The sequence below is a fragment of the Neomonachus schauinslandi genome, chromosome 8 (assembly GCF_002201575.2).
Source record: "Neomonachus schauinslandi chromosome 8, ASM220157v2, whole genome shotgun sequence".
Taxonomy (NCBI): Eukaryota; Metazoa; Chordata; class Mammalia; order Carnivora; family Phocidae; genus Neomonachus; species Neomonachus schauinslandi.
In genome coordinates this window covers 97,259,238-97,286,507 of record NC_058410.1, presented here as the reverse complement: position 1 = coordinate 97,286,507, position 27,270 = coordinate 97,259,238, and the positions used below count along the sequence as shown (strand labels likewise).

Sequence of the window (27,270 nt, the reverse complement as noted above, 5' to 3'; positions counted from 1 at the left end):
TTAGGAACACTTCATGGTGGTAGTAGGTTCCAAATCTTGAATATATCATGGGGGAGGAATGCACTTTGGATGTAGAGTTTCATGGGTCTACATGGAAGAAGAAATGTTTGAAAAGTGACCAGGTTCTAAAATTTGGCTGCCTTGCCTTAAAAGTGTACTTACATAGGAGCCTGCTAATTTGGGCAGCCAGTCAGTCCTCTTAGGCTGTGGAGCCTGGATGCCATGGTAGTCTCAGCCTCTGCTGTTCAGTGAGCTCTCTCTACTGCCACTGTTTTGAAAATTAACACTGGGAATTGGCGGACAAGTCATTGGTGTGGAAAATAGGGAGTCTTATAAACATTATAGGTATGCTTTCTGTCCCTAGAGGTATAGAAACAGGGTAAGTTCATAGTGGCTTCAGAAACAAAGAACTTTTTGGCCAAATAACATTAGAAGTTGTACTGAGCACTCAGAAATGGAGCAGCAGTCAGTGGGGGGATGGAACCTTAATGAAGAGGAAGGGAGCTGGGTTCATTGTTTATAAAAGCAGGTCTAGAACCACGTTTCCAGAGCTTGGCTGCTCAGCAGAATCACCTGGGGAACTTTATAAACCAGTGTGCATCAGCCCTAGCGTGGGCTCAGACTCCCTGAGGGTGGAGTCCAGGAATCTGAGGCTTATGCAGTAGACTAAGAACTGGTTTGCGGGGGCAAGTGGAGGACAGGAGATGGCCCAGCTTTTAGGACCATGAACTGCATCATCTTTAAGCTATTCTAAAACTAGGATTTTTTTTTTTATATTCTGTTGATCTACTTTGTGATTTCTTATGGCATATACTTTTTTATTGCTTGCGTTCTTCCACTCTCTTTCTCTGCTTATTGCTGGCTTCTACCCCTTTGAGTAACTTACTGGCTAACTGTCCTGAGGGATGTTTCAAGCAGGGGAAGGGCATGATCACAGTTGCCTTTCTCCTCCTTGCTCGTCCGTGATGACTGTTCTTTCCATCTGGGGCTGCAACCCCCGCCCGCCAACACTCGGCTGCACGTGCACATGTGTGCTTGCTCAGGCGTGATCCTCGGATCCCATCTGGGTTACACATCCATCTCTCTTTTGGTCTCCTGAGCACCACACCTGGCCAGTTTGTGCCTTGGGAAGGGCCCACTTGTGACTTGCATCTGGCTTTTTAAATTTAAACCTAAAGAGGCCACACCGTCTTCCAGCCTAGAGCCTCATTTTGATTTATATTTATGGTAGGGGAGCTCCCGTCCTTCCAAGCCAGCTTGAAATGAGAAGGGATGTCCCACCACACCCTGGCCCGAGACCCGAAAAAGGAGAATAAAGAACTCTCAACAGTTGCCATGGGTGATATACTAAAAGCTTGTATTTGATAAGGTGCACTGTTCTGAAGGTGCTCATATATAGTCAGGCTTCCCACATTCAAGCCCATATCATGATTTGCCCCCCAGTTAACAAATCTTTAATTCAGAGCAACTGTAGGACAAATATGTGAGGCAAAGGGGAAATCTTGCTTTATGCACATTTCAAGAGTTGTTCAGTTTTCATCACTTTAAGTCAGTGTTTCTCAACCTTATTTTCTTTATCACTCTTTTGCCTCCTCCCCTGACCCGCACAGGAGCTTCTTTAGACATATTTTGCCTAATTGCACCTTCCATCATGAAATTTTAATACCACAGATGTACTGTGAACCACAGACCATTGTAATAGGTAAGACTTTTTAAATACCCCACCATTAACTGTCATCCTCTTGAGGACTATATCATCCCTGTAATGAATGCATGGTTTAACCCTGGCCCTCTCTCAGACAAGGTATACTTTGGTGGTTCTAATATGCAGCCAGGGTTGAGACCCAGTAGTCAAAGCCAGCGTTTCCAAAACTTACTTGATCAAAACATTAACTGGGAGCACTTGTTAAACTATCAGATCCCCAAGCCCTTCCTCCTGAAGATGATGCATGGACAGGTCTGAGGTGGGGCCTAGGAATCCATATGCTTAACAATTGCTCCAGTAATTCTTAAAATTTGGAGGGTTTGGTTCTCTCCATTCTCACACAAAAGCCGCTCCCTTCCCCGCTGCTTTCGTGACTCGCGGTTGTGGGTGTGGGGCTGGTGTTGCTTACAGAGCATAGATAGGCTCTAAATATCCTGAATTAGAATTAGCATTCATTTTCTAGTAAATATTTTAATAAAAAACAGCCAAAATAGTGTTAGGCCACTTCACTGGACAACCGTACGTTGAATATTTATTGTGTAGCAAAACCATGGTAGGTGTTCTGAGGGACACAGTGGTGTGTATGATGTGGTTTATTACCCCAGGGGCTTATTCATCTACTGGGGGAGCACAGACAGAATGCTTTGGAGGAACGGTTTTAATTTTGCCCAGGTGATTGGGTAGAAAGGCTTCCGAGAGGGTGTAGCATTTTAAGGATGAGTAAGATGTTGATAGCCAGAAAAGGGTGTTTGGAACAGTAAAGGCCTGATGCATAGCAAGTGAGTCACTGGGGCTAGAGGATCGGGTGCACGGGTCTGTGGGTGTGGGAACTGACCTTAGAACGACCACAGGGGCAGTTGTGGGGCAGAGGGTAGACCGAACAGGACACTTGACTCAGCCAGAGAGGCTGGGTGCAGGTGCGGCCTCATGTGCTGTGTGTTGCCTTGCTAAAGTTCAGTTTGTAATGACTGATTGCTCACTGGCTGGTTCTTCCAGTGGCATGACGCAGAAGAAGGCACTTTACAAGCTGTCAAAACCTACAGAAACTTTGATGATGGATAGTATAGAATATGCCCAGGTTAAGGGCTCTCTGAAGAGGAAATTAAGAAGGACTTTGTACTTTGTTCTGGAACTAGTGGACAGCCTTTGGAAACTTTTGAGAAGACACGTTTATACTGGTATGGGTCGAGTGGGCTTACAGGCTCACTTGAAGACTTAATCATGACATGTAATGTTGTTTCTATGCACACAGGTGTGCATTCCTAGTTTCTCTCTGTGACCTACAAATGACTTGTTTGGATAATGCATTTGAGAGTTGGAAGCTCTCCGTTTAAAGGCCAAGGAAAAGGAACATGGGTAATTTGTGTCACCTGCTTTTCTTCCATCTTTTTTCATAGTTATAATCAAAGACTGTTGGCACTGGAGGGGAGCCCAGGGATCTAGTTGAGTCCCTGTGCCATCTTGCACAGGGCTGGGGCTAGAGGAGTCCTGCCTCAGGGCAGCCCCATGCGGTGCTGAGCCAGGCAGGCAGGCTCTCACCCGGGAGAGCTGGGAGAGCTGCCTAGCTGAGCTGCTGAGCTGTGGGCTGCCCAGAGGTCTCCCAGTCTCCCCAGTGCACACAGCCCTTACTGGTGGTCAGGCATCCCAGCCCTCCCCTCCCACCCTGTGTTCCATTTGTGCCCAGGTCAGACCCACTCTTAAGTCTTGACTTGCTTTGCACGCTCTGGGTTACTGAGCTCCCCCAAAATCCATACAACCCTTTCGTGTAACTTTCAGTTTACTTTTTTTGCTTTATTTTGTTTTTAATGATTTGATTATGATGAATGATTTGATGAAACAGTTGTTTTGAATTTACTTGCTGTGCTTCGATAGTAGCTTGAGTACTTGGTAGAATGTGGGTTACTGGACTTGCTAGCTAGTACTTAAGGTCTCTTCTTGAGGCGCTTTAAGCTTTTGCCCCAGCCATCTATTGATTTATGTGTATAATGACTTTTTGTTTTTGGTCCTTCTCTGCTTTCGAAAACGAAAGAAGTCTTAAAAGTCTAAAAAGAAAGAAGTCTAAAAAGTCTTGTATTGGCATGATTCTTGTTCAGCATTGAGCTCCATCCTAACAGTATACTCCAAGGGCAGCAGGACTTATAACTGGATCTAAATGTCTTACATTTGAAGAGTCTTACTAACTTGGATATGTAGGAGGGTGTGTTATGTGGTGGTGTAGGAGTAGTTACAGCTTACATTTATGAAGCATTTCTTGCATGCCAGGCACTGTTCTAAACACTTTACCTGAATTCACTCATATAATTATCACTACAGTTCTGTGAGAGATAGATGCTGTTATTACCCCCTTTTACAGATGAGGAAGCTGAGGCATGGAGAGGTGAAGCAACTCATTTGAGCTCACGCAGCCAGCCAGTAAATTAGGGAATTGGGATTACAGACCTTGGATTCTTTGCCCTACTGTTTACAATAGACAGGTGGACACACCTGTGTGTAAACTGAGTCCAGGGATGTAAACTCTCTGTGCTCCAGTTTCATTATTTGTGAAATTAAAGTGGTTACCTGGCTCAGAGTTAAAGGATTAAGTGACATTATGTATGCAGAATCCCTAGACTAGTACCTGGCACATTGGAAGCATTTCTCATTATTTGAGAGCTACTTTTGTAAAAAGTAAAGTGTTGGAAAGTTTTTGAAATTAGACTTTTCCAAGTCTGCTCTCATAATGTAGCATTTTAATTTTAAATTGCTTTAACCCGTGCATAGGAGATGTTCTTTCTTCAAAGTCCTTGATGAGTCATCCCTCAGGATTGCCAGGCTATGGAAGGTGCTTTCCAGGGAGAAAAGGAGGTGGTGGTACCGGGTCAGGGCCAGCCCCCATTGGTGCCGATGATATGGTATAGTGAGCCACCACACGGATAAATGAGTTATAGATATGTGGGTAGAAAGCTCGACTCAGCTGGGAGCAGGAGGCTGGGACAGTAGCACAGAAGTTCGGGAACACAGAAATACCTCAGAACATTGTATGGAGCCTGGTTCATGCCATTTTGTCTGGACACTTGGGAGCTGTTGCTTATTTCCTGGAAGTCCAGACACTGAAGGAAAGCTGTTGTGTCTCTTACTTTATTTTGGGATTCATTCATTTCTTTTAGGATTCCTACATTTCCTTTTTCTTAAAGTTTCTCAAATGTTCTCATGTCATTAAAAGATTTCCAGGCTCTGAGAACTCTTGAGGTGATGATGTACTGAATGAATAAGTACTTGGTTTGTAGTCTTTATCCCGAGGAACCAGCTGGTCAGCAATACAAGCATGCTGCCAGAACTTTTTTGAAGAGCTTCGTCACAATGAAAGAGCCATGTCCTTAGACGGATGCTGTGGTTAGTGAGCGGAGTGGTTCCTCGTGTGGCCTACAGGCCACCATCTAGCATTACGGTACATTCTTTTTTTTTAATGAGATGTATATTCTTACATTAAATGAGCACTAGGAATGTCAGCTTGGCCTCTTACCTAAGTTTGCTGGTAAACAGTAAAAACAAAATTTGAAGAACGTCAGAAAGAGCAGCTTAGAGATGTGGCTGTGCGAGAGCTTTACCTTTCCTCATCACAAAGAAAGCAGACTTGTTAGACTTTAGCATTTAGTCAGATGTAGCTGCAGACCATGGGAGTTGAGCAGAATCAGTTGGACACTATGGTTTCTCTTGTTCCTTAAACAGTAGGGCAATTCAGAAAGTTTTCAAAATTAGGCCTCGTGTTTGTGGTTCTTCATCTGGATTAATACTAGAATTTAATTTTTAGTTCAGTTTGTGGGGCTAAAATGCGGCAATCAGCATGAGCTCTGTTTTGTTTTTGCACAGCTGTTTGCGAGTTGCTAGGGAGTCTACTCTCAGTTTTTTCCATCTTGCTTTTCACAACTGTTTTGGTCAGCCAGTAGGAAACAGTGTGAATTTAGAATGTGTAAGAAATTTAAATCAGAGAGAGGACTTATTTTGAAGATGCAAGGCTGCTCTTAGAGGAGCTATAAACACTTTGGAATGCAAACATGTTTAGGTGGAGGGACACTGCTACTAAAATTACTTAATCACACAATTTTAATCTTAAAATGTGATTCTGGAAATGCCAAAATGTGTGTTGTAGCTCACGTGTATTTAGAATATGTAGACAGTGTTTTAGGGCAAGTTAAGCCTTTTTCCACGATTAAATTCTGCAGTGATCATGATGTTTCTAAATGCCTGAAATCTGGTTAGGGCCTAACAGGGACTTCTTAGCCTATGAAGAGATCAGGTTGCACATTTAAATTGTTTGGAGTCATGTGAGACTTCAGTAGGTATGCATCTGATGCTTGGGTTATTAGTTCTTTAAGTGTTTGCTGTATTCTACTGCTTGGTGATGCACTCCCGCCTCTTTTGGAAAAGTACCTTGGCAATTCCTTGAAACTAACTCTCCTAAATAAATATAGTAACATCATGACTACCACTGCAGGGCTCCCACTTAAGCCATGCAGCAGTTGGTTAGAGACAGGTTCGTGGCTGCAGCATGCCAAAATGCCATATGTACTAAGTGGTTAGTGAGATCCTTCCCCCAACCCTTCAAGATCTCTTGATAGTGGTTTAAAACAGTTTGGTCATCTTGAGCATTACAGAGAATAAGAGACACACTTTTTCTCTTTTTCCCCTTTACTTATAATTACTGTATGCTAAAAGTGCTGTTAAGTGTTGCCTTAGAAGATTATGGGCCATTCTTGAATGATCGTACTCTGGTAATTCAGATTCATTTTTGAAATACTGTGTCAGTAACTGAATTCCTCCATTTCTTTCTTGCTATCTGGAAAGATCAAATCTTGGCTGGGGAGGATATCCATTTATTATTTCAGGAGATGAGAAACATTAACTCATGGGCAGTCCAAGATATTCTATGCTTCTAAGACAAGGGCGCATCGGTGTTGCCCATCTTTTTTCCTAGCTGAGCCTGTTACTTCAGGAGAACTGCTTGTTGATCCACACGTTGGTGTATGTCCTGGGAAAATTCAGAAACAATATTCCCAACATTTACCTGAATAATCCATTCTTATGAATGGATTCATAGGAACCTTTCATAGGAATCTGATTCATAGGAATCTTTGATCTTATTGGTGTGGCGTGACTGACCATAAAAAGGCCTAATTGACCTTTTAAAATTTAACCTGAAGGAGCATAACATGTAGTTTATGACAAGAGGCATTTATGATCATTTCATAGCATTTTGTGCATTTATTATGATTTTCACTTTTTCTCCCTTGTAGTTTAACTAATCCACCGGTTTTGTGTCAGCTTCTGGATATCCCTTGAGAGTAAGGACTACATCTTGTTTGAACATCTTTTTCTCTGCTTCAAAACTGCATAAACGAGGCACATTACATATACATGTGGTGCGCATTAATGCTGTTAGCTTGGATAAACTGTCTCGAATCCAACACAGAACATCCACTAAACACATTGTATTCCATTTGAGTCATGTAATGCTTTCCTGAGTACGATATATGAAAAATTCAACCTTACTGAATATCCTGTGTCAAAATATAAGACCCCTTTTAATAAAACTTAATTGAATATTTCTTTGACTTCTTTTGGAAGAACTTTTTTGGTATGTAAACTGGTCTCAAGTTTTGCTTGAAGATACAGTTGGTTCAAGTTTGAAGGAAAAACAACTCTTCGTTCAGATAAATAGACTCTTTGGCTTTCTGTGATACAAAATATCAACACCCAAAGGTTGAATGATCCTAAATCATTGAGTTTAAGTTCTTTTTTATTCCAGAAGATGTACCTTTTTAAGGTAATTTTCCCCCAGAAACCAATAATGAAACGAAGTTGCTTATTCAACCAATATTGAAACAATTTAATTTTTCCCCAGAAACCAATATTCCCCAGTTATGTTAAGTATCTAGAGTTTAAATTATAAAAAAATAAATAAATAAAAGAAAAAAAATTTTTTTCCCTAAAATTCCTATTATAATACAAGCAAAATAGGGATTATGCCATACATACAATTTTAAATTCTTTTTTGATAACCCTAGAACACATATATTTGTATTATTAAATATTCCTCAGACACATGACTTTTACATTTTTTATTGAAGTATAATTAACATACAGTGTTATAGTTTCAGGTGTATAACATACTGATTTGACAGTTCTGTGCATTAGTCAGTGCTCATCGTAATAAATATAGTCACCATCTGTAACTATACAACATTATTACAATATTTTTGACTCGATTCCCTATGCTGTGCTTTTCATCCTTGTGACTTACTTATTTTATAACTGGAAGTTTGTACCTCTGAATTCCCTTTATATAATTTCACCCTGCCCCTACCTACCTCCCCTCTGGCAACCACCAGTTTGTTCTCTGTATATAAAAGTCTGTTTTTTTTTGTTGATGTTGTTGTTTGTTTTGTTTTTTAGATTCCACATGTAAGTGAAATCATATGGTAATTGTCTTTCTCTGACTTACTTCACTTATCATAATACCCTCTAGGTCCATCCATGTTGTTGTAAATGACAAGATCTCATTCTTTTTTGTGGCTGAGTAATCTTCATTTGTGTGTGTGTGTGTGTGTGTGTGTGTGTGACATCTTCTTTATCCATTTGTCTACCAGTAGACACTCAGGTTGCTTCCATACCTTCGCTATTATAAATAATGCTGCAATAAACAAACATAGGGGTACATATATTTTTTTTTAATTAGTGTTTTCATTTTCTTTGGGTAAATACCCAATAGTGGGATTACTGCATCATATGGTATTTCTATTTTTAATTTTTTGAGGAACTTCCATGGGGTGGCTGCAGCAATTTACATTCCCACCAGAGGTTCCTTTTTTCCCTACATCCTCACCAACACTTGTTTCTTGTGTTCTTGATACTAGCCATTCTGACTTTGTGTGGGGTGATATCTCATTGTGATTTTGATGATTAGTGATGTTGAGCATCTTCTCATGTGACTGTTGGCCACCTGGATGTCTTTTTCGGAAAAATGTCTATGCAGGTCCTCTGTCCACTTTTCAATCAGATTTTTTAGTGTTGAGTTATATAAGTTCTTTATATATTTTGGATATCAACTCTTTATTGGATACATCTTTGTAAACATCTTCTCCCATTCAGTAGGTTGCCTTTTTGTTTTGTTGATTTCCTTTGCTGTGCAGAAGCTTTTTATTTTGTTATAGTCCATAGAGAAACAAGATTTTTAATGGCCATATAATAGTTCATTGCTTGAATTTACCATCCTGTGTTTAATCCTTCCCCTGTAGTGTTCCAGGTTGATCCTTTTTCTCCACTTTGTCATATTTGACCCTTCTCCGTGCTGTGCCAGTCCTGCTCAATCCAAGTCTTGTCAAGTCTCCATCTGTGCCATCAGCCTGTCCTTCCATGTCCTTGGTTTGTCCCTTCACTCAGGTTCTCAGTAAAGTAATGCTGTTCTAATTTATGCTACTTTTAGTATATGTGCTGCTGAAGCAAGCACCTAATTCATCTTCATTTTGATAAAAGTTTTCCCTCTCTAAACCATTGCAAATACCACTGTCAGCCTTATCTACTCTTCTGGTTGTAGCACAATAAATAAAACATTCCTGTCTTCATGATTTTCAAGGTGATTCACACCTGAGCTATTTTAATTGTTGGGGTTGGGGGGTACCCTTAGGGCATTCATATCTTTGTTAGGGTTCATTAATGGTAATAGCTTGATAATGTATGAAAGCACCTCAAAAACATGAAAACATGTTAACAAATGAGAGAAGACAAAATTACTAGCGGAGCCCAGAAGACAGAAAAATTGGAAAGAGAAATATTTTAAGCAAAGTAAATATAAACATCTTTATTATACATGCTAGCACTCAGTGGGAAACTAAGTTGCTTCTCTGAAATTTGATTTACCTGTGACCTTTAAGGGTCACATAAGGACAAGAGCCCACACTCTTTTCTTTGTTGCACAAAGGGTATCTGTGCTGCTGAAATCGTGAACCAGTTAAAAAAATTTATATTTTAAAACAGGAGACTTTTTTCCTGTGATCTGTTTCATTTATTTGGACAAAGAAGTGGGCAAGGAAATATATTTCTTCCTGCTTCAGATTATAGAGGAAGTGGTTAGTTTTATTGAGAAGTTAAACCTTTATCTCATTTTGTATTTATTATCTGTTACCTGGCCCATGTTATAGTGCGTGGATAGAAGCTTTAAATTTTGTGAATCAGTGTTTCAGATTTTTAAGTATTTGTGACTCTCGATTGAATACCATTCTATGTTTCTCTGAAAATGGTTAAAAAAAAATTGAATTGCCAGTTGAATAGACAGTGTTGTTAGTCTTTTTTGAATTTCACCAGGACTGTCCTGGTGCTGGGTGATACCTCCCCCTGTGCCCCTAAACTGGACCAAGCCTTTTTTTCTTTCTATGCTCTTTTGCTGTATCATATTATAAACTTGTTTCAGATTTCTGTCTACTGCTTTCCCTGTCTTTGTCAGCCTTCCCCTTTCCCCAGTCTTTATCTGGAGTTACCTTGCCCTGCCCATGATCCTCTAGAAGTGGATTCATTTTCTTATCTGTCTAGATTACTTTCCTTTTATGTCTACTCTTTTGGCCTGGATCTGATGGGCAGCAACACCATTTAGGTGCTCTTACATGCTGCTTTCGTTGGCATGCGCTTTCCTTTCCCTTCCAACTCATTCATCAAGATGAAATACAGCATTGGCACAGTTGTGTAACTCCTTATCCCTTTCCAAGCCTAAACTCCCCCCTTCCCCTGACTTTGTTTTACTTAGCTAATGAAAATATAGTTTCCGGAATGTTTTTTGTTAGTCACTTAGTTACCTAAGCATTTTAATTAGCAATAATTGTGCCTTGGGTAAACCTCATTGGCTACCGTACTGCCACTGCTCAAAGCTACCTGAGCATTTTATTACTCTGTGATCCTCCACTGTGATCCTCCGCTGTGATCGTGTTTTAGAGTTTTCCTTAAAGAATGTTATTAACTGGCAGCAGGGCTAGGGAAGCCACTAAATGGGGCGGAAACCTCAGTTTTCTTATCTGTTAACTGGAGATGAAAAACTTCGCCTCATTGGTACCTGTAGGGATTCAACTACGTAAGGTATCTGGGTGTCCCTCGCTTAGTCTTTTATCGCCAAAAGGGGTCCCATCTTCATTGATGTCTACCAATCCTATGCATGGTTGGACATCTTTATTGAGATATGACTCATATGCCATACAGCTTACCCATTTAAAGTGCATGCATGATCCCATGGTTTTTAGTATATGCCGAGTTGTGCAGCCATTACCACAATTAGTTTTTAGAATGTTCTCATCACCCCAAGAGAAACCCCAAACCCATTAGCAGTCATTCTCTATTTCCTAGGCAACCACTAATCTACTTTCCGTAATTTTATGCATTTTTAACCTCGTGCTTATTGTATTGTGTGCTAATAGGATTTTCATTTTTTTTAAGGTACACTGAAGGTATTTTGAAATGCAATCTTATAATTTTTAGAACTAAAAAGAGCCCTTCAATCATTTGATGCTTTTTTTTTTTAATAAGGGAACAAAGTGATTCACCTGGGGACATTCCCATTCCATAGCTCTTTACCAAAACACACTAAAAAAAAAAAAATGCTAATGCTTCTTTAATTAGTAGTTCTCATTTTTGAGTGTCTGCTAAAACTTTCAAATTCAGATCCTAGACCTGAAATACGATTATTTGAATTCCCTGCTTCAGACAACTGATCCTGTCACTATTCTGTGAATATTTCTTGGGCTTTTCCCTTTATCTATAACTTTCTCATGTATCAAAAATCTTGGCCAGAGTTTGTGCAATATGTTTTTCTCTTTTCTGTTTAAACTTTCTTTAAGCAGTCATCACTCTATGATCCAGCATAGAAATGTCTAGGATAATCTATCCAGTTTTTATGTATGTTTTTCTGTGGCATGCCTGAGGCTCCTGCTCATTTTGTGGTAGGCCATTTAACCTACCAGATTTCTCCCATCCCCTGCCTCTTTTCAATGTGATTTTTGTTGCTCCTTCCATCTACCAGTACAGACTAATTCTCCAACCCCCTGAATGTGGCAAAAATGACAGCATGCACATTTCAAGGCCTGGGCCCCAAGAGTCCTTGCAGCCTCTTCTTTTGCCACTTTCGAATTCTGCCCGGCCGACCTACAGAATGTGAGAAATTAAAAAAAAAAAATATTGTTTTAGAATTTGCGATGGTTTGTTATGCAGCAGAAGTTAACTGGTACATATAGGTATCAGCATGGTGGCAACGTTGAGATGATTAAAGAATGTAATCCCTGTAAAGCCCTTAGCTTACTGCCAAGCACAGAGAATCCCTTAATAGAGGTTGATGGCTATATCATTTTGGCTGTAGCATTATCATTATTGATGTTGCTTTTGGTCACTATGGTCATTTTCTTTCTCCTCTTCTCCAGGTATAATGTCATTGTTTTTCATTATCATTAACTATGATGAGTTAAAGAATTGGATGTCGTTGGTGCTAATTGTCTAGTATTTTCCTTCCTGATTAGTAAGACTATTCTTACTGTGAAATTAAACAAATATATAGCAAAGTGCATAAGGTGTAAATGTAGCTTATAACGTATTATAGAACGAGTACTTGCAACTACCACTCAGGTTAAGACATTTAACATTGCTTGGACTCCAAAAGTCCGTTATGTGCCCTTCCTGGTCACAGTTTTCTCCCTTATACCTATAGGCAGGCACTAATCCGATTTCATAGAAATCACTTCTTTGCTTTTCTTTATAGTTTTTACCACCTCTGTGTGCATCTCTAACCAACACTCTTTAGTTTTCGGCTTTATGTAAGTGGAATAATATAGTATGCATTTTTTTTTGCAAAGGCTTCATTTGCTGAATATTATTTCTAAGATTCCTTCCTATAATGACTAGGCTTTCATTTTGATTGCTATGTAGAATTTCATTATAAGAATATACCTCTCAGATCTAGTATTGATGGGTATTTGAGTTATTTATAGTTTTGGACAATTACAAATAATTCTGTCAAGCACATTCTTTTATGTATTCTGAAATAATATATGTGAGAATTTTTTAAAAAATAAGGTATATACCTAGGAATAGAATTTCTGGGTAATAAAATTACAGTCACTTTTTATAAATCTCACAGAAAATAACATTGCCAGATGACACAAATGATATACAGTTGACCCTTGAACAATGTGGTAATGGATTAGGGCTGCCACCCCTCACTCCCAAGGACAGTCAGAAATCTGCATGTAACTTTTGGCTCCACCAAAACTTAACTACTAATAGCCTACTGTTGACAGGAAGCCTTACTTATAACATAAACAATAGATTAACACATATTTTGTATATTCTATGTATTACATACTGTATTCTTAGAATAAAGTAAACTAGAGAAAATGTTAAGAAAATTATAAGGAAGAGAAAATACAGTTATAGTGCTGTACCGTATTTATTGAAAAAAAATGCAGTTCAAATCTGTGTTGTTCAAGGGTTACCTCTATCCTGTAACAAGTGTTAATCCTACCTCAAGATTAGAACCATTGGTTTACCATATCTTTATCAAAGAGGTTGGCCAAAAAGGCAGTTCAGGTCAAAGGGTACAGGAGTAGGAATGTGATGAGAATTACATAGAATGAAAAGGGGTGACCATTTAGTTGAAGGGTTCTAATGCATCCGGAAGGGAAATCTTTGAGTCAGTTTGGTGTCAAACTGGAATCAGCTGGAGTCAAACAATTTTTCAGGAGTTTAATAACATTCTTTATGCCATTTTCCTACAGGTGAATCTGTAACAATGATTTATGTTTTCTTTACTCTGAGGAGGAGAAGTTTGGGCAATTGGGGGGACAATTGACTGATCCTTGGCCACATAGTAATTAAAAAGGATATAGCTCTTTTAGGACTGAGATCTCTTATGTCCCTTTCTTTTTCTTTTTAAAAATTTTTATTTAAATTCAATTTAGTTAACATACAATGTATTACTAGTTTCAGGGGTAGAATTTAGTGATTCATCAGTTGCCTATAACACCCAGTACTCAGTACATCAAGTACCCTCCTTGATGCCCATCACCCAATTATTCCATTCCCCCACCCACCTCCCTTCCAGTTTGTTTCCTAGTTAAGAGTCTCTTATGGTTTGCTTCCCTCTCTTTTTATCTTATTTTATTTTTCCTTCCCTTCCCATGTGTTCATCTGTCTTGTTTTTTAAATTCCACATATGAGTGAAATCTTACGGTATTTGTCTTTCTCTGATTGATTTATTTCGCTTAGCGTAATACCTTCTACTTCCATCCATATCATTGCAAATGGCAAGATTTCATTCTTTCTGATGGCTGAGTAATATTCAGATATATATATATATATATATATATATATATTTATGGGCTATTGTGGACGTTGCTGCTATCAACACTGGGTGCATGTGCTCCTTCAAATCACTATGTTTCTATCTTCTGGATGAATACCTGGTAGTGAAATTGCTGGGTCATAAGGTAGCTCTATTTTTAACTTTTTGAGGAATCTCCATCCTTTTTCCCAGAGTAGCTGCACCAGTTTGCATTTCTACCAAAAACGTAAGAGGGTTCCCCTTTCTCCACATCCTCGCCAGCATCTGTCATTTCCTGAGTTGTTAATTTTAGCCATTCTGACTGGTGTGAGGTGGTATCTCATTGTAGTTTTGATTTGTATTTCCCTGATGCCGAGGGATGTTGAGCACTTTTTCATGTGTCTGTTGGCCATTTGGATGTCTCTGGAGAAATGTCTGTTCATGTCTTCTGCCCATTTCTTGGACTGGATTTTTTATTTTTGTGGTATTGGGTTTGATAAGTTCTTCATAGATTTTGGATACTAACCCTTTATCTGATATATCATTTGTGAGTATCTTCTCCCATTCCATAGGTTGCCTTTTAGTTTTGTTGATTGTTTCCTTTGCTGTGTAGTAGCTTTTTATCTTGATGAAATCCCAATAGTTCATTTTTGCTTTTGTTTCCCTTGCCTCTGGAGATGTGTCTAAGAAGAAGTTGCTGCGGCTGAGGTCAAAGAGGTTGTTGCCTCTGTTCTCCTCTAGGATTCTGATGGTTTCCTGTCCCACATTTAGGTCTTTCATCCATTTTGGTCTATTTTTGTGTGTGGTGTAAGGAAATGGTCTAGTTTCATTCTTCTTCATGCGGCTGTCCAGTTTTCCCAACACCATTTGTTGAAGAGACTTTTTTTCCATTGGATATTCTTTCCTTCTTTGTCAAAGATTAGTTGACCATAGAGTTGAGGGTCCATTTCTGGGCTCTCTGTTCTGTTCCATTGATCTATCTGTCTGTTTTTGTGCCAGTACCATACTGTCTTGATGATGACAGCTTTGTAATACAACTTGAAGTCTGGAATTGTGATGCCCCCAGCTTTGGTTTTCGTTTTCAACATTCCTTTGGCTATTCGGAGTTTTTTCTGGTTCCATACAAATTTTGGGATTCTTCCAGCTCTGAAAAAAGTTGATGGTATTTTGATAGGGATTGCATTGAATGTATAGATTGCTTTGGGTAGCATAAACATTTTCACAATATTTGTTCTTCCAATCCATGAGCATGGAATGTTTTTCGACTTCTTTATGTCTTCCTCAATTTCTTTCATGAGTGTTCTATAGTTTTTAGAGTACAGAACCTTTACCTCTTTGGTTAGATTTATTCCTAGGTATCTTGTGGTTTTTGGTACAATTGTAAATGGGATCAATTCCTTGATTTCTCTTTCTTCAGCTTCATTGTTAGTGTATAGAAATGCAACTAACTTCTGTGCATTGATTTTATATCCTGCCACTTTCTTGAATTCCTGTATCAGTTCTTGCAATTTTTTGGTGGAGTCTTTTGGGTTTTCTACATATAGTATCATGTCGTCTGCGAAGAGTAAAAGTTTGACTTCTTCTTTGCCAGTTTGGATGTCTTTTATTTCTTTTTGTTGTCTGATTGCTGAGGCTAGGACTTCTAGTATTATGTTAAATAACAGCGGTAAGAGTGGACATCCTTGTGTTCCTGACCTTAGGGGAAAAGCTCTCAGTTTTTCCCCGTTGAGGATGATATTCGCTGTAGGTCTTTCATATCTGGCCTTTATTATATTGAGGTACGTTCCCTCTAGCCCTACTTTGTTGAGGGTTTTTATCAAGAATGGATGCTGTACTTTGTCAGATGCTTTTTCTGCATCTATTGAGAGGATCATATGGTTTTTATCCTTTCTTTTATTAATGTGGTGTATCACATTGATTGATTTGTGAATTGAACTACCCCTGCAGCCCAGGAATACTCCTATGTCCCTTTCTGAGAAGAAGGGGGTCACTAACACTGTTCCAAAAGAAGGGGAAAAAGAACCTTGTCAAAAGTGGGTAATGGGAAAAGGAAATGAGCTGTACAGCCAAATTATAGACTCTGCATCTACTAAAAACGAGGATGGCTATAAGAAGCCTGTGGTGTGGCATAATGAGCCAAGGCAATTTGGGTTCCTTTGCATGTAATTGTACACAGTGTCCTCTAAAGCAGGCCAGTGTGCTGTAATCAAACATGGTATAGTTGAAGAATGGTGTCTGTGTGTTGCGTCACATGATCACTCCATGCTGCGGTGCCCTGCCAAGACAGCTACGTGAATTGTTCTTCCTGTGCCCTGGCTAATGTCAAAGAGGAGGCAGAAGGGCTTATAGCTTGTTGGGTTTTTTCCCCCCTGACTATCTGAGGAAGTTGAAAACTTGAGGATTTCTTAAAGTCTTAGTGGCATTGTGTCCGTCTTACAAGAAAGTAGTTATTTTAAAGCATTTGGATGATAACTTAAGATCCCATCAGGGCAATGAGGGAAGGATTTAGGAATTAATGTTTTCATTTTGGGGAACCTGTCAGATAGGGTTGTTTGATGTCTGGTATGTGCTTCCCAAGTTGAAGAAGGTAGTGTTCATGACAGTCTCTTTGAAGATGCTTTTAACATGCAGAACAAAACTTAAATTTGCCTGCTGTTATGATTTCTACTGGATGTGGGGATTTGTATGCTGTTGTTGCCACAGTCGTAAAACTAACTTATTATTCACTGCAGATCTAAGTACCTTAGGGACTTGATTTCTCGTATTATTTCTGAATGGTCCCTGAATGTATGGAATTGGTGATGGTTTTGTGCTGTTGCTATTATATCTTTCCTGGAAAATAAAGTGAGCTTTTCATGCTTGAGTAAACACATTGATGCATTATGAAACTGTCAGCCTCTTTGAACAATTGGCATAAGCTCAATTATTCAAATATGTGACTCTTTTGAATGGCATTTGTGTCCCCTAATGCTTTTGTACAACCAGCATCAAGAAATTTCAATACCTTTCCTTAAGAAATTAAACCTCAACTGTATGATTAAAGAAATCCAAAGGATTAGTCCTTTCATTGAGCACTTTCATTATCTTACATAGCTAATTGGTAGCATTCATTTGCTGAGATTCATCATTTTATTGAAAAATATCTTTCTTTTTTGTTAAAAAATAAAGTATATGCATTTTCCTTATCACCTGAAATCACTTTTTTTCTTGTGTTTCCTTCCTGTCAACATGTACACATGCTTTTTTACATAGTGTACCCGTATTTTTGTCTTTTTTTTTTTTAAAGATTTTATTTATTTATTTGAGAGAGAGAATGAAAGAGAACACGTGAGAGGGGATAGGGTCAGAGGGCAAAGCAGACTCCCTGCCGAGCAGGGAGCCCGATGCGGGACTTGATCCTGGGACTCCAGGATCATGACCTGAGCCGAAGGCAGTCGCTTAACCAACTGAGCCACCAGGCGCCCGTATTTTTGTCTTTTTAAAATTATATTTGCATTGTAAGTCTTTTTGAAGTTATATGCCCTTTATAGTAATCATTTCTGTCGCTTACTCAATATTGAATTATTTAATAACATGCTAATCATTTCCCTTATTTGATATGTATGTTTTCCAGTTTTTCATTTTGTTGATAATAATGCAAAGACGTCTTGTGCACTGTAGCTTGTTTTTCTTATTTTCAATTTTATAAAAGGACAGATGCTCAAAAGTATCATTACAATGTCAGTGAACTTGAAAACTTATTTTCCATGTATTGCCGTACTGCCTCCCAAATGATAGTGCCTTCTTTTTGATTATAGACGTATACAGTTTCTTTTACCAAAAATAAATAAATAAATAAATAAAATAAAATAAAAACAAAAAAACTGACATTTATTAAATGTTAGCATCTTTCAAAACTATCATTTGGAGCAGCCTGTAATCTTAGTAGAGACTTTTTCCTTTGTAAATTCAGTTTCTATTTTTAGCAAAGTAATATATGCTAATAGTTTTTTTAAAAAAATCCAATAAGCCTCATAGTGTGACAGTGAAGAAGAGTAGCCTCTTGCCTTCCCTGTCCGAAGTTTCTGGCTCTTGAGAACCCCCAGCTCTTAGCTGTTTCTACTGCTGTATGCCCCCACATTGCTAAGCTTGCTTTTAGTTTGATTTTTTTTTTTTTTCACTTTGTAGTTACCTTTTGATTTCTTTCTATGGAAGATGAGACTTTAACACTTATGGTTTCTTCTCCATACTCTCAATATTGATGTAACACAAATTTTGTTTTTATCAATATGTAGCTATTAAAACATTACAACTAAGTATTTTTCATAACCAAGTCTTAAATTTATATTATGAATATGTCTTCTCATACTTTGTATTTTTCTTGAAATTAATAACTCCTTCCTTTTTTGCTTTTGTTTCTAATTTATCAATAAACAAATCTTCTTGATACTTTCCAACACATCAGATAAACCCACAGATGTGTGTTTTGCCCCCAAAAATCTTTCCTCTGGGAGCCTCCCTGTTGTCTGCAGTGTGGATTGGTCCCTTTCAGGGCCTGCTGGTCAGCCCACATCTTGGAAGTCCCTTCACTGTTCTATCCTGGAAATTTCTTTTGTCTCTCTCTGTTTTGTTGATTCTCTGATTGTTGGATCTCAGATCCTCCTCCTTTGAGATTTATGCTCACATTTAATGGATTCCTGAGGTACAAGGAAGATACATTTTTTTTGAGACCATGCATGTCTAAAAATGTATTTTGTCATCGTACTTGATTGATGGTTTGGTTGGGTATGTAATTTTAGGTTGGGAATAATGTTTTCTTGGAATTTTGAAGGCATTGCTCCAAGGACTTCTTACTTTCAAGGCTGCTGTGGAGTCCAGCATCTTTATGATTCCCAGTTCTTTATTATGACCCCCCACACCCACCCCCTGGTCTCTGGAAGCTTTTGGAATCTTCTTATTGGAAGCTTTTGGAATCTTCTTATTTCTGGAGTTCTGAAATTTTATATTTCTTCGTATTCTTACATGCCTGTCATTCATTTTATTGGCCATGTGGTGGACTTTTCCAAACCAGAAAATGCATGTTCTGAAGTCCCCTGTGTTCTCTTTTTGGAATACCTATTAGTTGGATGTCATACCTTGTGGGACTGATCCTCGAATTTTCCTGTCTTTTTCTCTCCCGTATCTCTGTTTTGTAGTCTTTTTATCCTACTTTCTAAGGGATTTTGTTAACTTTATTTTTCACCTCTTTTATTGGATTCTTTATTAATCCTACAATTTTTTTTTTTATTTCTAAAAGCTTAATTCTTCTTTGAAGTTTGCTTTTTATGGTATCACATTGCTTCATTTGCTCTTATTTCTCTGAGGGTGTTACTTACATTTTTTGGTTGATGAAGTTTTTTTCTCACATCCTATTTGTTTCATATTTGAAGTGTGGGCACACAGGTATTCTCTTGCATGTTAGGGGCTTTATTCTAGTATCCAGAGAACCCTGGCTTTGCTTAAATGAAAGATCCATACACTTGAAGGGGCGGGGGGTGGGGGGTGATGGTTGGAAGCTCTGTGTGCATGGGTGGGGCTTGTAACCTGGGGCTTCTCTCTACTATAATTCGTGTCTATAGGGTCTGTTCTCATGCCTGGGAAGTTGGCTCTGGGAAGAGGGTGGGATCTCACTGATAGGGCTTTGACTCAGTCCCCCTGTTTTTAGTAGGGTGCCTCATCCCTGTCCTCAGCTGTGCTTTAGAGTCAGCTCTTCTAGAGAGGAAATTTCCAGTCTCCTGCCTGGATATGCAGGGTAGAGAAGAAGATATGGGGACCTAACTGTTCTTTATATAAATTTTCAACTGGTTCTCCTTCCTTCTCTGAGGTCACCTGGACCTAATTTCCTATTGACTCCTCACTCCACAGGCTTGAATTTCAGCTTTGTTTGGATTCTTTTGTTAGTTCCCATTTGTTCATCTGTTTTCTGGCTTCGAGGATTTTGTGGCATGTCTGGTGTACTTCTTGTCGCCTCTCATTATTAATTGTCTTCATGCATTTATTTCATATGTTTATATTTATATCCATTTCTGTATACATTCTTTCAGTGTCATTTTAGTACAGTTTCAAAAGGTGTGGGAGGAAAAGACATGTGTTCAGTGTGCCATGGTTAATGGAAGTATCCAGTGCAGGCTCTGCTTTAGATTGGCCAAAACCAATTTTTTTTCCCTTTACACATTTGTGGGATATTTATATATTTTCTGATGCACAGTAATTCCTATTAAACTGTCTTTTAAAAATATTTTCTAATTTTTACATATGTTCATTTAACACTGAAGATTTAATATCTGTTTCTTTAAGTAGAAAATCTGACCACCCACTGGATAATTTCAAGGAGTAATTACCATTCTCACTGAGCTACTTACTTATTTTTAAAAACTTTTGAGATAATTGTCGATTGATAGGAAGTTGTAAAAATAGTACAGAGATGTCCTTTGTGCCCAGTTTATCCCAGTGGTAGTGTCTTTACATGACTGTTACAATATCAAAATCAGGAAATTGATATTGGTACAATCCTCAGTAGTTTTTAAAAGACATTCTTTTACATTTCATATTGGGCAGAAAGTTTACATTGCAAATATATGTGAGACCCATGTGAAACTATTTTGTCTTTCAGCAATTTTTCCAGCTAGTCAAATTACGAAAGCTTGGACTTAGTGATAATGAAATTCAGCGGCTCCCTCCAGAAATAGCAAACTTCATGCAGCTGGTGGAACTTGATGTGTCTCGAAATGGTAAGAAAAAGATTCCACTTGAATTGTCCATTTGTCTCTTCTGGTGCTGCGGGCGATTGTGAGTAAATATAGCTGGATAAATGCTGTTGGAGATGCTTTTTCTGATGATATGGGGAAGCTATGTATACATTTGGGGATGAAATTAATTTAAGCCATTACTGAATGGTTTAATCAGCTTGCAGGTATTTACCAGAAATATTTCATAACACAGTTTTTAGGTGATGATTTTCTCAAAGTAGGTTCAGTCTGATTCAGAGAGTTGGAGAGGGGACTAGGAAGTCATATAACCCAGCCCCCTCATTTTACTGCACGTGACATTGAGAGCTATTGGTGTGGTCCTTTGTCCAGTGCTGGGAGGCTGCTGAAGTGAGGGGCAGCCTTCCTGGGGATAGTTTGATTCCTCCGTCTGTGGTTCAGTTGCTTGGTACGCTCCTCTAAGAATCTGTCTCCCTGTAGTGAACAGAGCAGCTTGTTGTCCGGGCATCTCTGTCAGTTTAATTATTTCTAATTAGGCCACTGGTGGTTCTGCCCACTTGAGTTTGTGTGGTGTATTTGTGAGTTTATTTTGATTTCCAGATTTCACTAGAATGATGAAGTGCTTCCTTTTCTATTTGAACATTCTAATGGGATATTTACAGCCTGTTTAACCTTTCGCTTTTGAATGGGTACCCTGGTTTAACCTCGTGTATCATAGCCCCAACAGCACTCCTGGAGTGGCCTGGTACCCCTGCCTGTTTCAGCATGCACGATTAATTACTTTAAGTTAAAATGGCACCTCTCAGTGATGCTGTCTTTAGTGATGGAGTTCAGTTCTCGCAAAGACTCTGGTATAATTTCCTCGGGATAGGCCCCTGTGTACTCTGAATTATTTATAAAAATGATGATCCTTTTCCTTCTCTCCATTATTACATACCTGTTTTGTGTTTTGTTTTTGCTTTCCTGCAAAAATCTACAAGTTTCTTCTCAGTGAACCTCAGGTCTGGATCTTGCATTCTCATGTCTTCCACAGAAACTGCAAGGCTCAGATACAGAATTTTTTGGTGGGTCACTGTTATAAGACAGCAGTGATAATCAGTACTTGATTGAAAATGTGGTGGGGGAAAAATGGTTTTACCCCCTACTTTTAACAGCTGTGAAATTTCTGTCATCTACCAGATCCTATGAACTGGAAATGGTCTTTAGGCCAGGCTCTATGTTCTTGACATAGGGTCTACTTTTATTTTTCTTGAGAATTATTTCTTAGTTTGCAGATAATGCAAAAAGTGAAAAAATTATTATTTTTTAAGATAAAAAATGAATTCATTTATTTAGTACATTTTGGAGTGGCTTATTTGGTTGCAGAGGACCCAGATCTGTTTAGGTAGAGGGTATTCGATTGTAAGGACGCGGATGGAGCTAACATTTCAAAAGCATTGGCTGGGAGCTGGCATCTGACACCACCTTCAGAGTTTCGTGGCCTCTCTCTGTCTTACAGCGTGTCTGCTTCTGCTGGTCTGTGCTCTGTTCTTCCCTCCCTGCTGATCTGCTCTCCTGGAACTGACCTCTCCAGGCCCAAGTGGTTGTGGTCTCTTTCCATGCACTTTTTGGCTTCTGCCCCTGCTGTGGCATCTATTTGCTAGTGACAGATTTCTGAGGAATGGTTGACCCAGCTCATCTTTTTAAGACAAATATAAACCATAAACTCCAGGTCCCTGGACACCCTAGGAATCGGCTGCCGCAGGACAGGGGTGGCGAGCAATGCAAAGCTTGGCCCTGCCCCTCAGCACAGATGCGGCGGCTTCCCTTACACCCGGAGTGTGGCATGGGACAGGCGTCTGAGGCCAGAATCGCCACTAAGGCTATCCTATGCGCATTTATCTAAAGTATGTATCACTGAAACTGCTCTCCCTTGTCGCAGCAGTTATCTCCGTTATAAAGAGTAGCTGGCTATTAATTCTGTAAGGAAGCAGTGACTTAGGAAAACGGTCACTGAGATCACACGATCTGAAGAAATAGAAGAGCAATTTTGAAATTGGCATTAGAAGGGAAAATAAGCAGGGGCCCGAAATCCTTGAGAAGGAGGAGAAGTACTGGCTTTAATTATTTGGGAGAGGGGACACGTAGAGCGTGAAGATGCCCAGTGTGACGTGACCGGGCACTCTGTGGACAGTTGCCGTTGGCAGCTCCCCGGTTTACCACTTCTCACATCAGCAATTTCTTGCCAAACATTCTGCTATATGCTTCCTCCCATGTGTCCTTTTATACCTTCCAGCGTGTTGATGAAAGAAATTAAGCTTTCATCGAAGTCAGTTGTCAGGACACAAAATGTTTCCTTTCCTTCTGCAGGTGTTGGGAGTTTTGTGAAGGATCCTGCAGATCCTGTCACCTTCTTATCAGGCTCATTTAGAAATGCCGAGGGGAGTCAACTGCCCCCTTCCCCTAGTGGTTAGTGCCTTACTCTGGTTCAGTAGCACGGATGTGTGTGTGTATGTGTGTGTGGGGTGTGTGTGTGTGTGTGTGTGTGTGTGTGTGGTATGTATGTGGTGTATTGTGAGCGTGTGTTGTCTGTGTGTGTGGTGTATGTGGACAGAGCAGAACAAGGTCATCATTTAGTTTAACCAACAGGAACATGGGTCTTGAGCTATTTCCAGGTCAGGCAGATCTCACTGTTCCATCTCATTATTATTATTATTATTATTATTATTATTATTATTTTTGCAGATAAAATCACGTTAATGTGAATTTCCTAGGCAACTGAGTAGGTAAATAAAAGTTGCAACGTCTCTAGCCTGAGAAACATTGTGAAAACCACTAGTTTGTATGGACACAGGCATTTGTGAGGGTTTGGGCTTATGTCTGGAGGCCTGTTGGAGCCTCTGGTTTTCTGTTGCTCCTGCTGAGAGGCTGCTCCTCCATGATCAGAGAGGCTGTTCTTTTGAGTCCCTGCCCAGTCCCTGAGTAGTAGCAGATCCACAGCCAGGGCTGTCTCTGTCATGGTAGGACCTTTATTGGCTTCCTCAATTCCTGATTTTCCAGAGAGCATTGCTTGACCATGGAGGAGGAAGGCAAGGTGTTAATACCAGGCCACTCAAGTCATAGGATTAATGCTTGTCAAACCTGAACATGCAATGAATTACCATAGGATTTTGTTAAAATATGGATTCTGATGCAGTAAGTCTGGAGAAGGGCTTCAGATTTTGCATTGCTAAGAAGCCCACAGAGGCTGCCATCCCTGTTGATCCCACCGAACATGCCAGGTAGCAAGATCTGAGCCATCGCTACCCACAAACTCACTACTAATGTTCCTTCAGCAGCTTCATGTGGTTATGAGTATGGACTTTGCTCAGCTCCCAGCAGTGCTGCACCTTCTCACATGGAAGGTAGGAAACCTTCAGGATATTGCTGGTTAAAGGGTAAGATGCTATTACTGACCTCTGCTCAAGTTGGCTTTCATTCCAGGAGCAAAATTAGACCTGTCCTGGTATTCCCTAGCTCAAGTGAGGGAGAAAAGACAAGTTTTGTGTTTGTTTCCAGAAAAATCTATCAATGAGGAGGGGAGAAGTTTTTACAGGCTCATGTCCTACGCCAAGAGGAACCGCCAAGACCTCCAAACCCTGACTTTTGTGGCTTTGTTTCCTGCTATTTCAGGCACAAAGTCAAGGGGATCATGTGTCGTATTAGAAAGAACAGTGAGCTTAGGAAGAAAGAGAGTGGTGCTTGGAGGTTATATATAGGTAAAAGGAGAGAGGCTTGGGATGAGCACGGTTTTGCCGCCAAAGTGGCTGGACGTGCTTGGCAGGCAGGACTCTGGGTGGGAGCCCTGGCTTTGCTTCTCAGCACCAGGCCAGCTATGGACAGGCCTCTCCTGACAGCGTTGGGCCGTATCCTAGGGAGGAGGGGGGCAAGGCATCGCTTCCTACAGACCCAGAGAGAGGCAGGGAAAGTGGCAGATTTCTCATGTTCTGACAGTGGATTAGTTTTTTAATCAGGCAAATAGCTAAAATAAACTTGGAATTAAAAAAACGAGGTGTTTCCCGTGAACACAGATTAAAAGCTGCCTGGAGCGTATAAAATTGGTATCTGAATATGGTGTTAAAATGCCTGAAGAAACCATACGGCCCTGAATTAAGCTCTGAAGCAGTTTTCTGTGGTAAAATGCAAATACTTTAATGCCTGGACTCTATGTCTGTTTTCTCTGCTCACTGATTTTTAGCTCTTTGAGGCAAACGACCTCCGGATACGTAAGAAAAGGTATTAATTACCCCACAGCACTATCTTGCTGTCCAAGAATCTCAGGCAGACTCTGTTAATGCATCATGCTTCCTGCCTGAAGGGTTAGTAATTTGAATTTTATAGCCTATGCTGTAATTTGACTTACATCACAGTACTGTCTCATTATCCATTTAGTTCAGTTTTCCCCAAAGTGCAAGGCATACACCACTGGTACTGCTAGAGATGATTTTAAGTGGAGCCGCGAAACAGCCGTTTTTAATGAGTCATGTTGAGAAAGTTACCATTTAAAAAAAAAATATTCCTTTTGGTTTGTCTTCTGTGGAATTTAATAACACTATATTATATTTAGCGTTATATTTGTCTACTCTATTTGGGGGCAGTAGTTTTTATTCATGTTAGTGACTTAAAGCAATTTGCTTCTTTAAACATAAATCTCACTCAGCTTTGAAGAGGGGGATTTAGAAGCATGAGGTAACTACTAGAGAACACAGGTGTTATACGAGTAGGGACCAGCATTGTGAAGGACAGGGATGGCTGGTGTGGACAGATCCCACGGCTTAGTATGAGCATCTCATTCCAGAGAGCCTATGAATTTATCTCACTTATGGGGCAGATAATACCGCATACAGAAAAACATGGCCAGAGACCGCACACCCTGGCTAAGTGCTTTGCAGACTTGAAGAAACTAAAGGATTGTTTTAGGACAAATCGTCACGAGCACCAGGACAACACTTCAGAGTGGATGGACCGCCTGTCTACCAGCAGGGTCATCGTCCCACAAAGTCTAGAGGTTAGACATTGATTAAATGCATGGGTTAGCTGTCCTCTGTCCAGCCGCAAGATGCTGATCACTGTCTGTGGTCTGCGGCTGTGGGTTTGTTTAATGAAATCCAAAGCCAGTTTTGAAGCCTACTGAAATGACCTTGTATAACATCAAGTCTTGGTGCTTCTGAGTGCCCTGAAAAAAGCTCTTTCTGCCAAGCAATAAATCCAGTGTGCCTAAAAGTCTTCCTACTTAATTAGGAACAGTTAGCCTTTTTTTTTTTTTTTTTTTTTTGTAATAACTGCATACACCCACACCACAAGTGTGGCAGAAGCCAGCTTTTACCATGCAGACTTCAGACTTGCCACAGTCAAGCCATTGATTTCTCGTTTCTCAGGGCCTAATTCTGGCCTAAGTTTAGCACGCTGTTTAACGCCCTGCTCCAGCGGCTGGACTTAATATTACAGTAGGTGAGTTTTCTTGTCACCAGCACTGTTGAAGTATTGCAGGAGACATCCCACAAAGGGAAGCCCCATGGGCCGCTCTGCCTCGTGTCTGGAGAGCAGGACACTTTGCAACCCAGAGCCTGCTGTCTCACCTTCGCAAGAACTGCCACTTTCCCATCATGAGCCCTTTCTCTGTCTTAGCTTGTACCTTTGCTTTTGTTAAGAAGGGTTAATATGGGGGCGCCTGGGTGGCTCAGATGGTTAAGCGTCTGCCTTCGGCTCAGGTCATGATCTCAGGGTCCTGGGATCGAGTCCCGCATCGGGTTCCCTGCTCAGTGCAGAGCCTGCTTCTCCCTCTCCCTCTGCCACTCCCTCTGCTTGTGCTCTTCTGTCTATCTCTCTGTCAAATAAATAAATAAAATCTTAAAAAAAAAAAAAGGGGTTAATATGGAAAAAATAGAATTGCCTTTTCCTCATGTTTTAATTTCAGATAATAATTATTATTTTTAAAGCAGAGGTGGAAAGAAATTAGACTTATGTGGTATTTCTAATCACCTTAACATGCTACAAAGAGGGTTTTTTTTTTTTTTTTTTAGGGAGTTGAAATGTGAAAATGGTATAGAAACCATTTCAAACACTGAAAAAGTTGAAATAAACTGTACAAACAGGTCCCTCCCCCCTCTTTTGGATGGTAAAGAAACATCAATGATATTTTAGCTAATAAAACTGAACATCACAATTTAATGTTACAAATTGTTAGAAGGGAAATTCTTAGAACATAGCCTTTGCTCAAAATGTTTTTGGAGCTCTTTCAGATTTTTAGTGTATGATTTTGCATATCCTCAGACTAGTAGTTTTACTTTTTAGAGTGGATTGGTTTTTAAAAACAGCCAAACATTTTTTAATGCCAGCTTAGGCATTTAATGCCAACTTAGGCAACAAAGCAGGACACTGACAATCTTACGTTACTCCGGATCTGCTTCAGATAGCAGTTTTGAAAGGGTTCCATAAAACTTCTGATCAATGGAAACAGCTCTGAAAACCATGTATTAACTACCAAAGGGCAG

At 39.7% G+C, this 27,270-nt stretch overlaps 1 protein-coding gene across 2 annotated transcripts in view; it reads left to right on the top strand.

Moving 5' to 3' along the window:
• Positions 1-27,270, top strand: part of LRRC1 (leucine rich repeat containing 1) — a 128,263-nt gene that overhangs the window by 28,949 nt on the left and 72,044 nt on the right. Inside the window, exons 1-2 of one of the 2 annotated variants that reach the window (XM_021691891.2) lie at positions 1,666-1,702; positions 20,665-20,782. In XM_021691891.2, the coding sequence (XP_021547566.1) occupies positions 20,749-20,782 (34 nt within the window). In that variant the 5' untranslated portion in view covers positions 1,666-1,702; positions 20,665-20,748. Of the gene's footprint in view, positions 1-1,665; positions 1,703-20,664; positions 20,783-27,270 lie in introns of those variants that run through there. The other variant, XM_021691890.2, reaches the window with a different exon arrangement.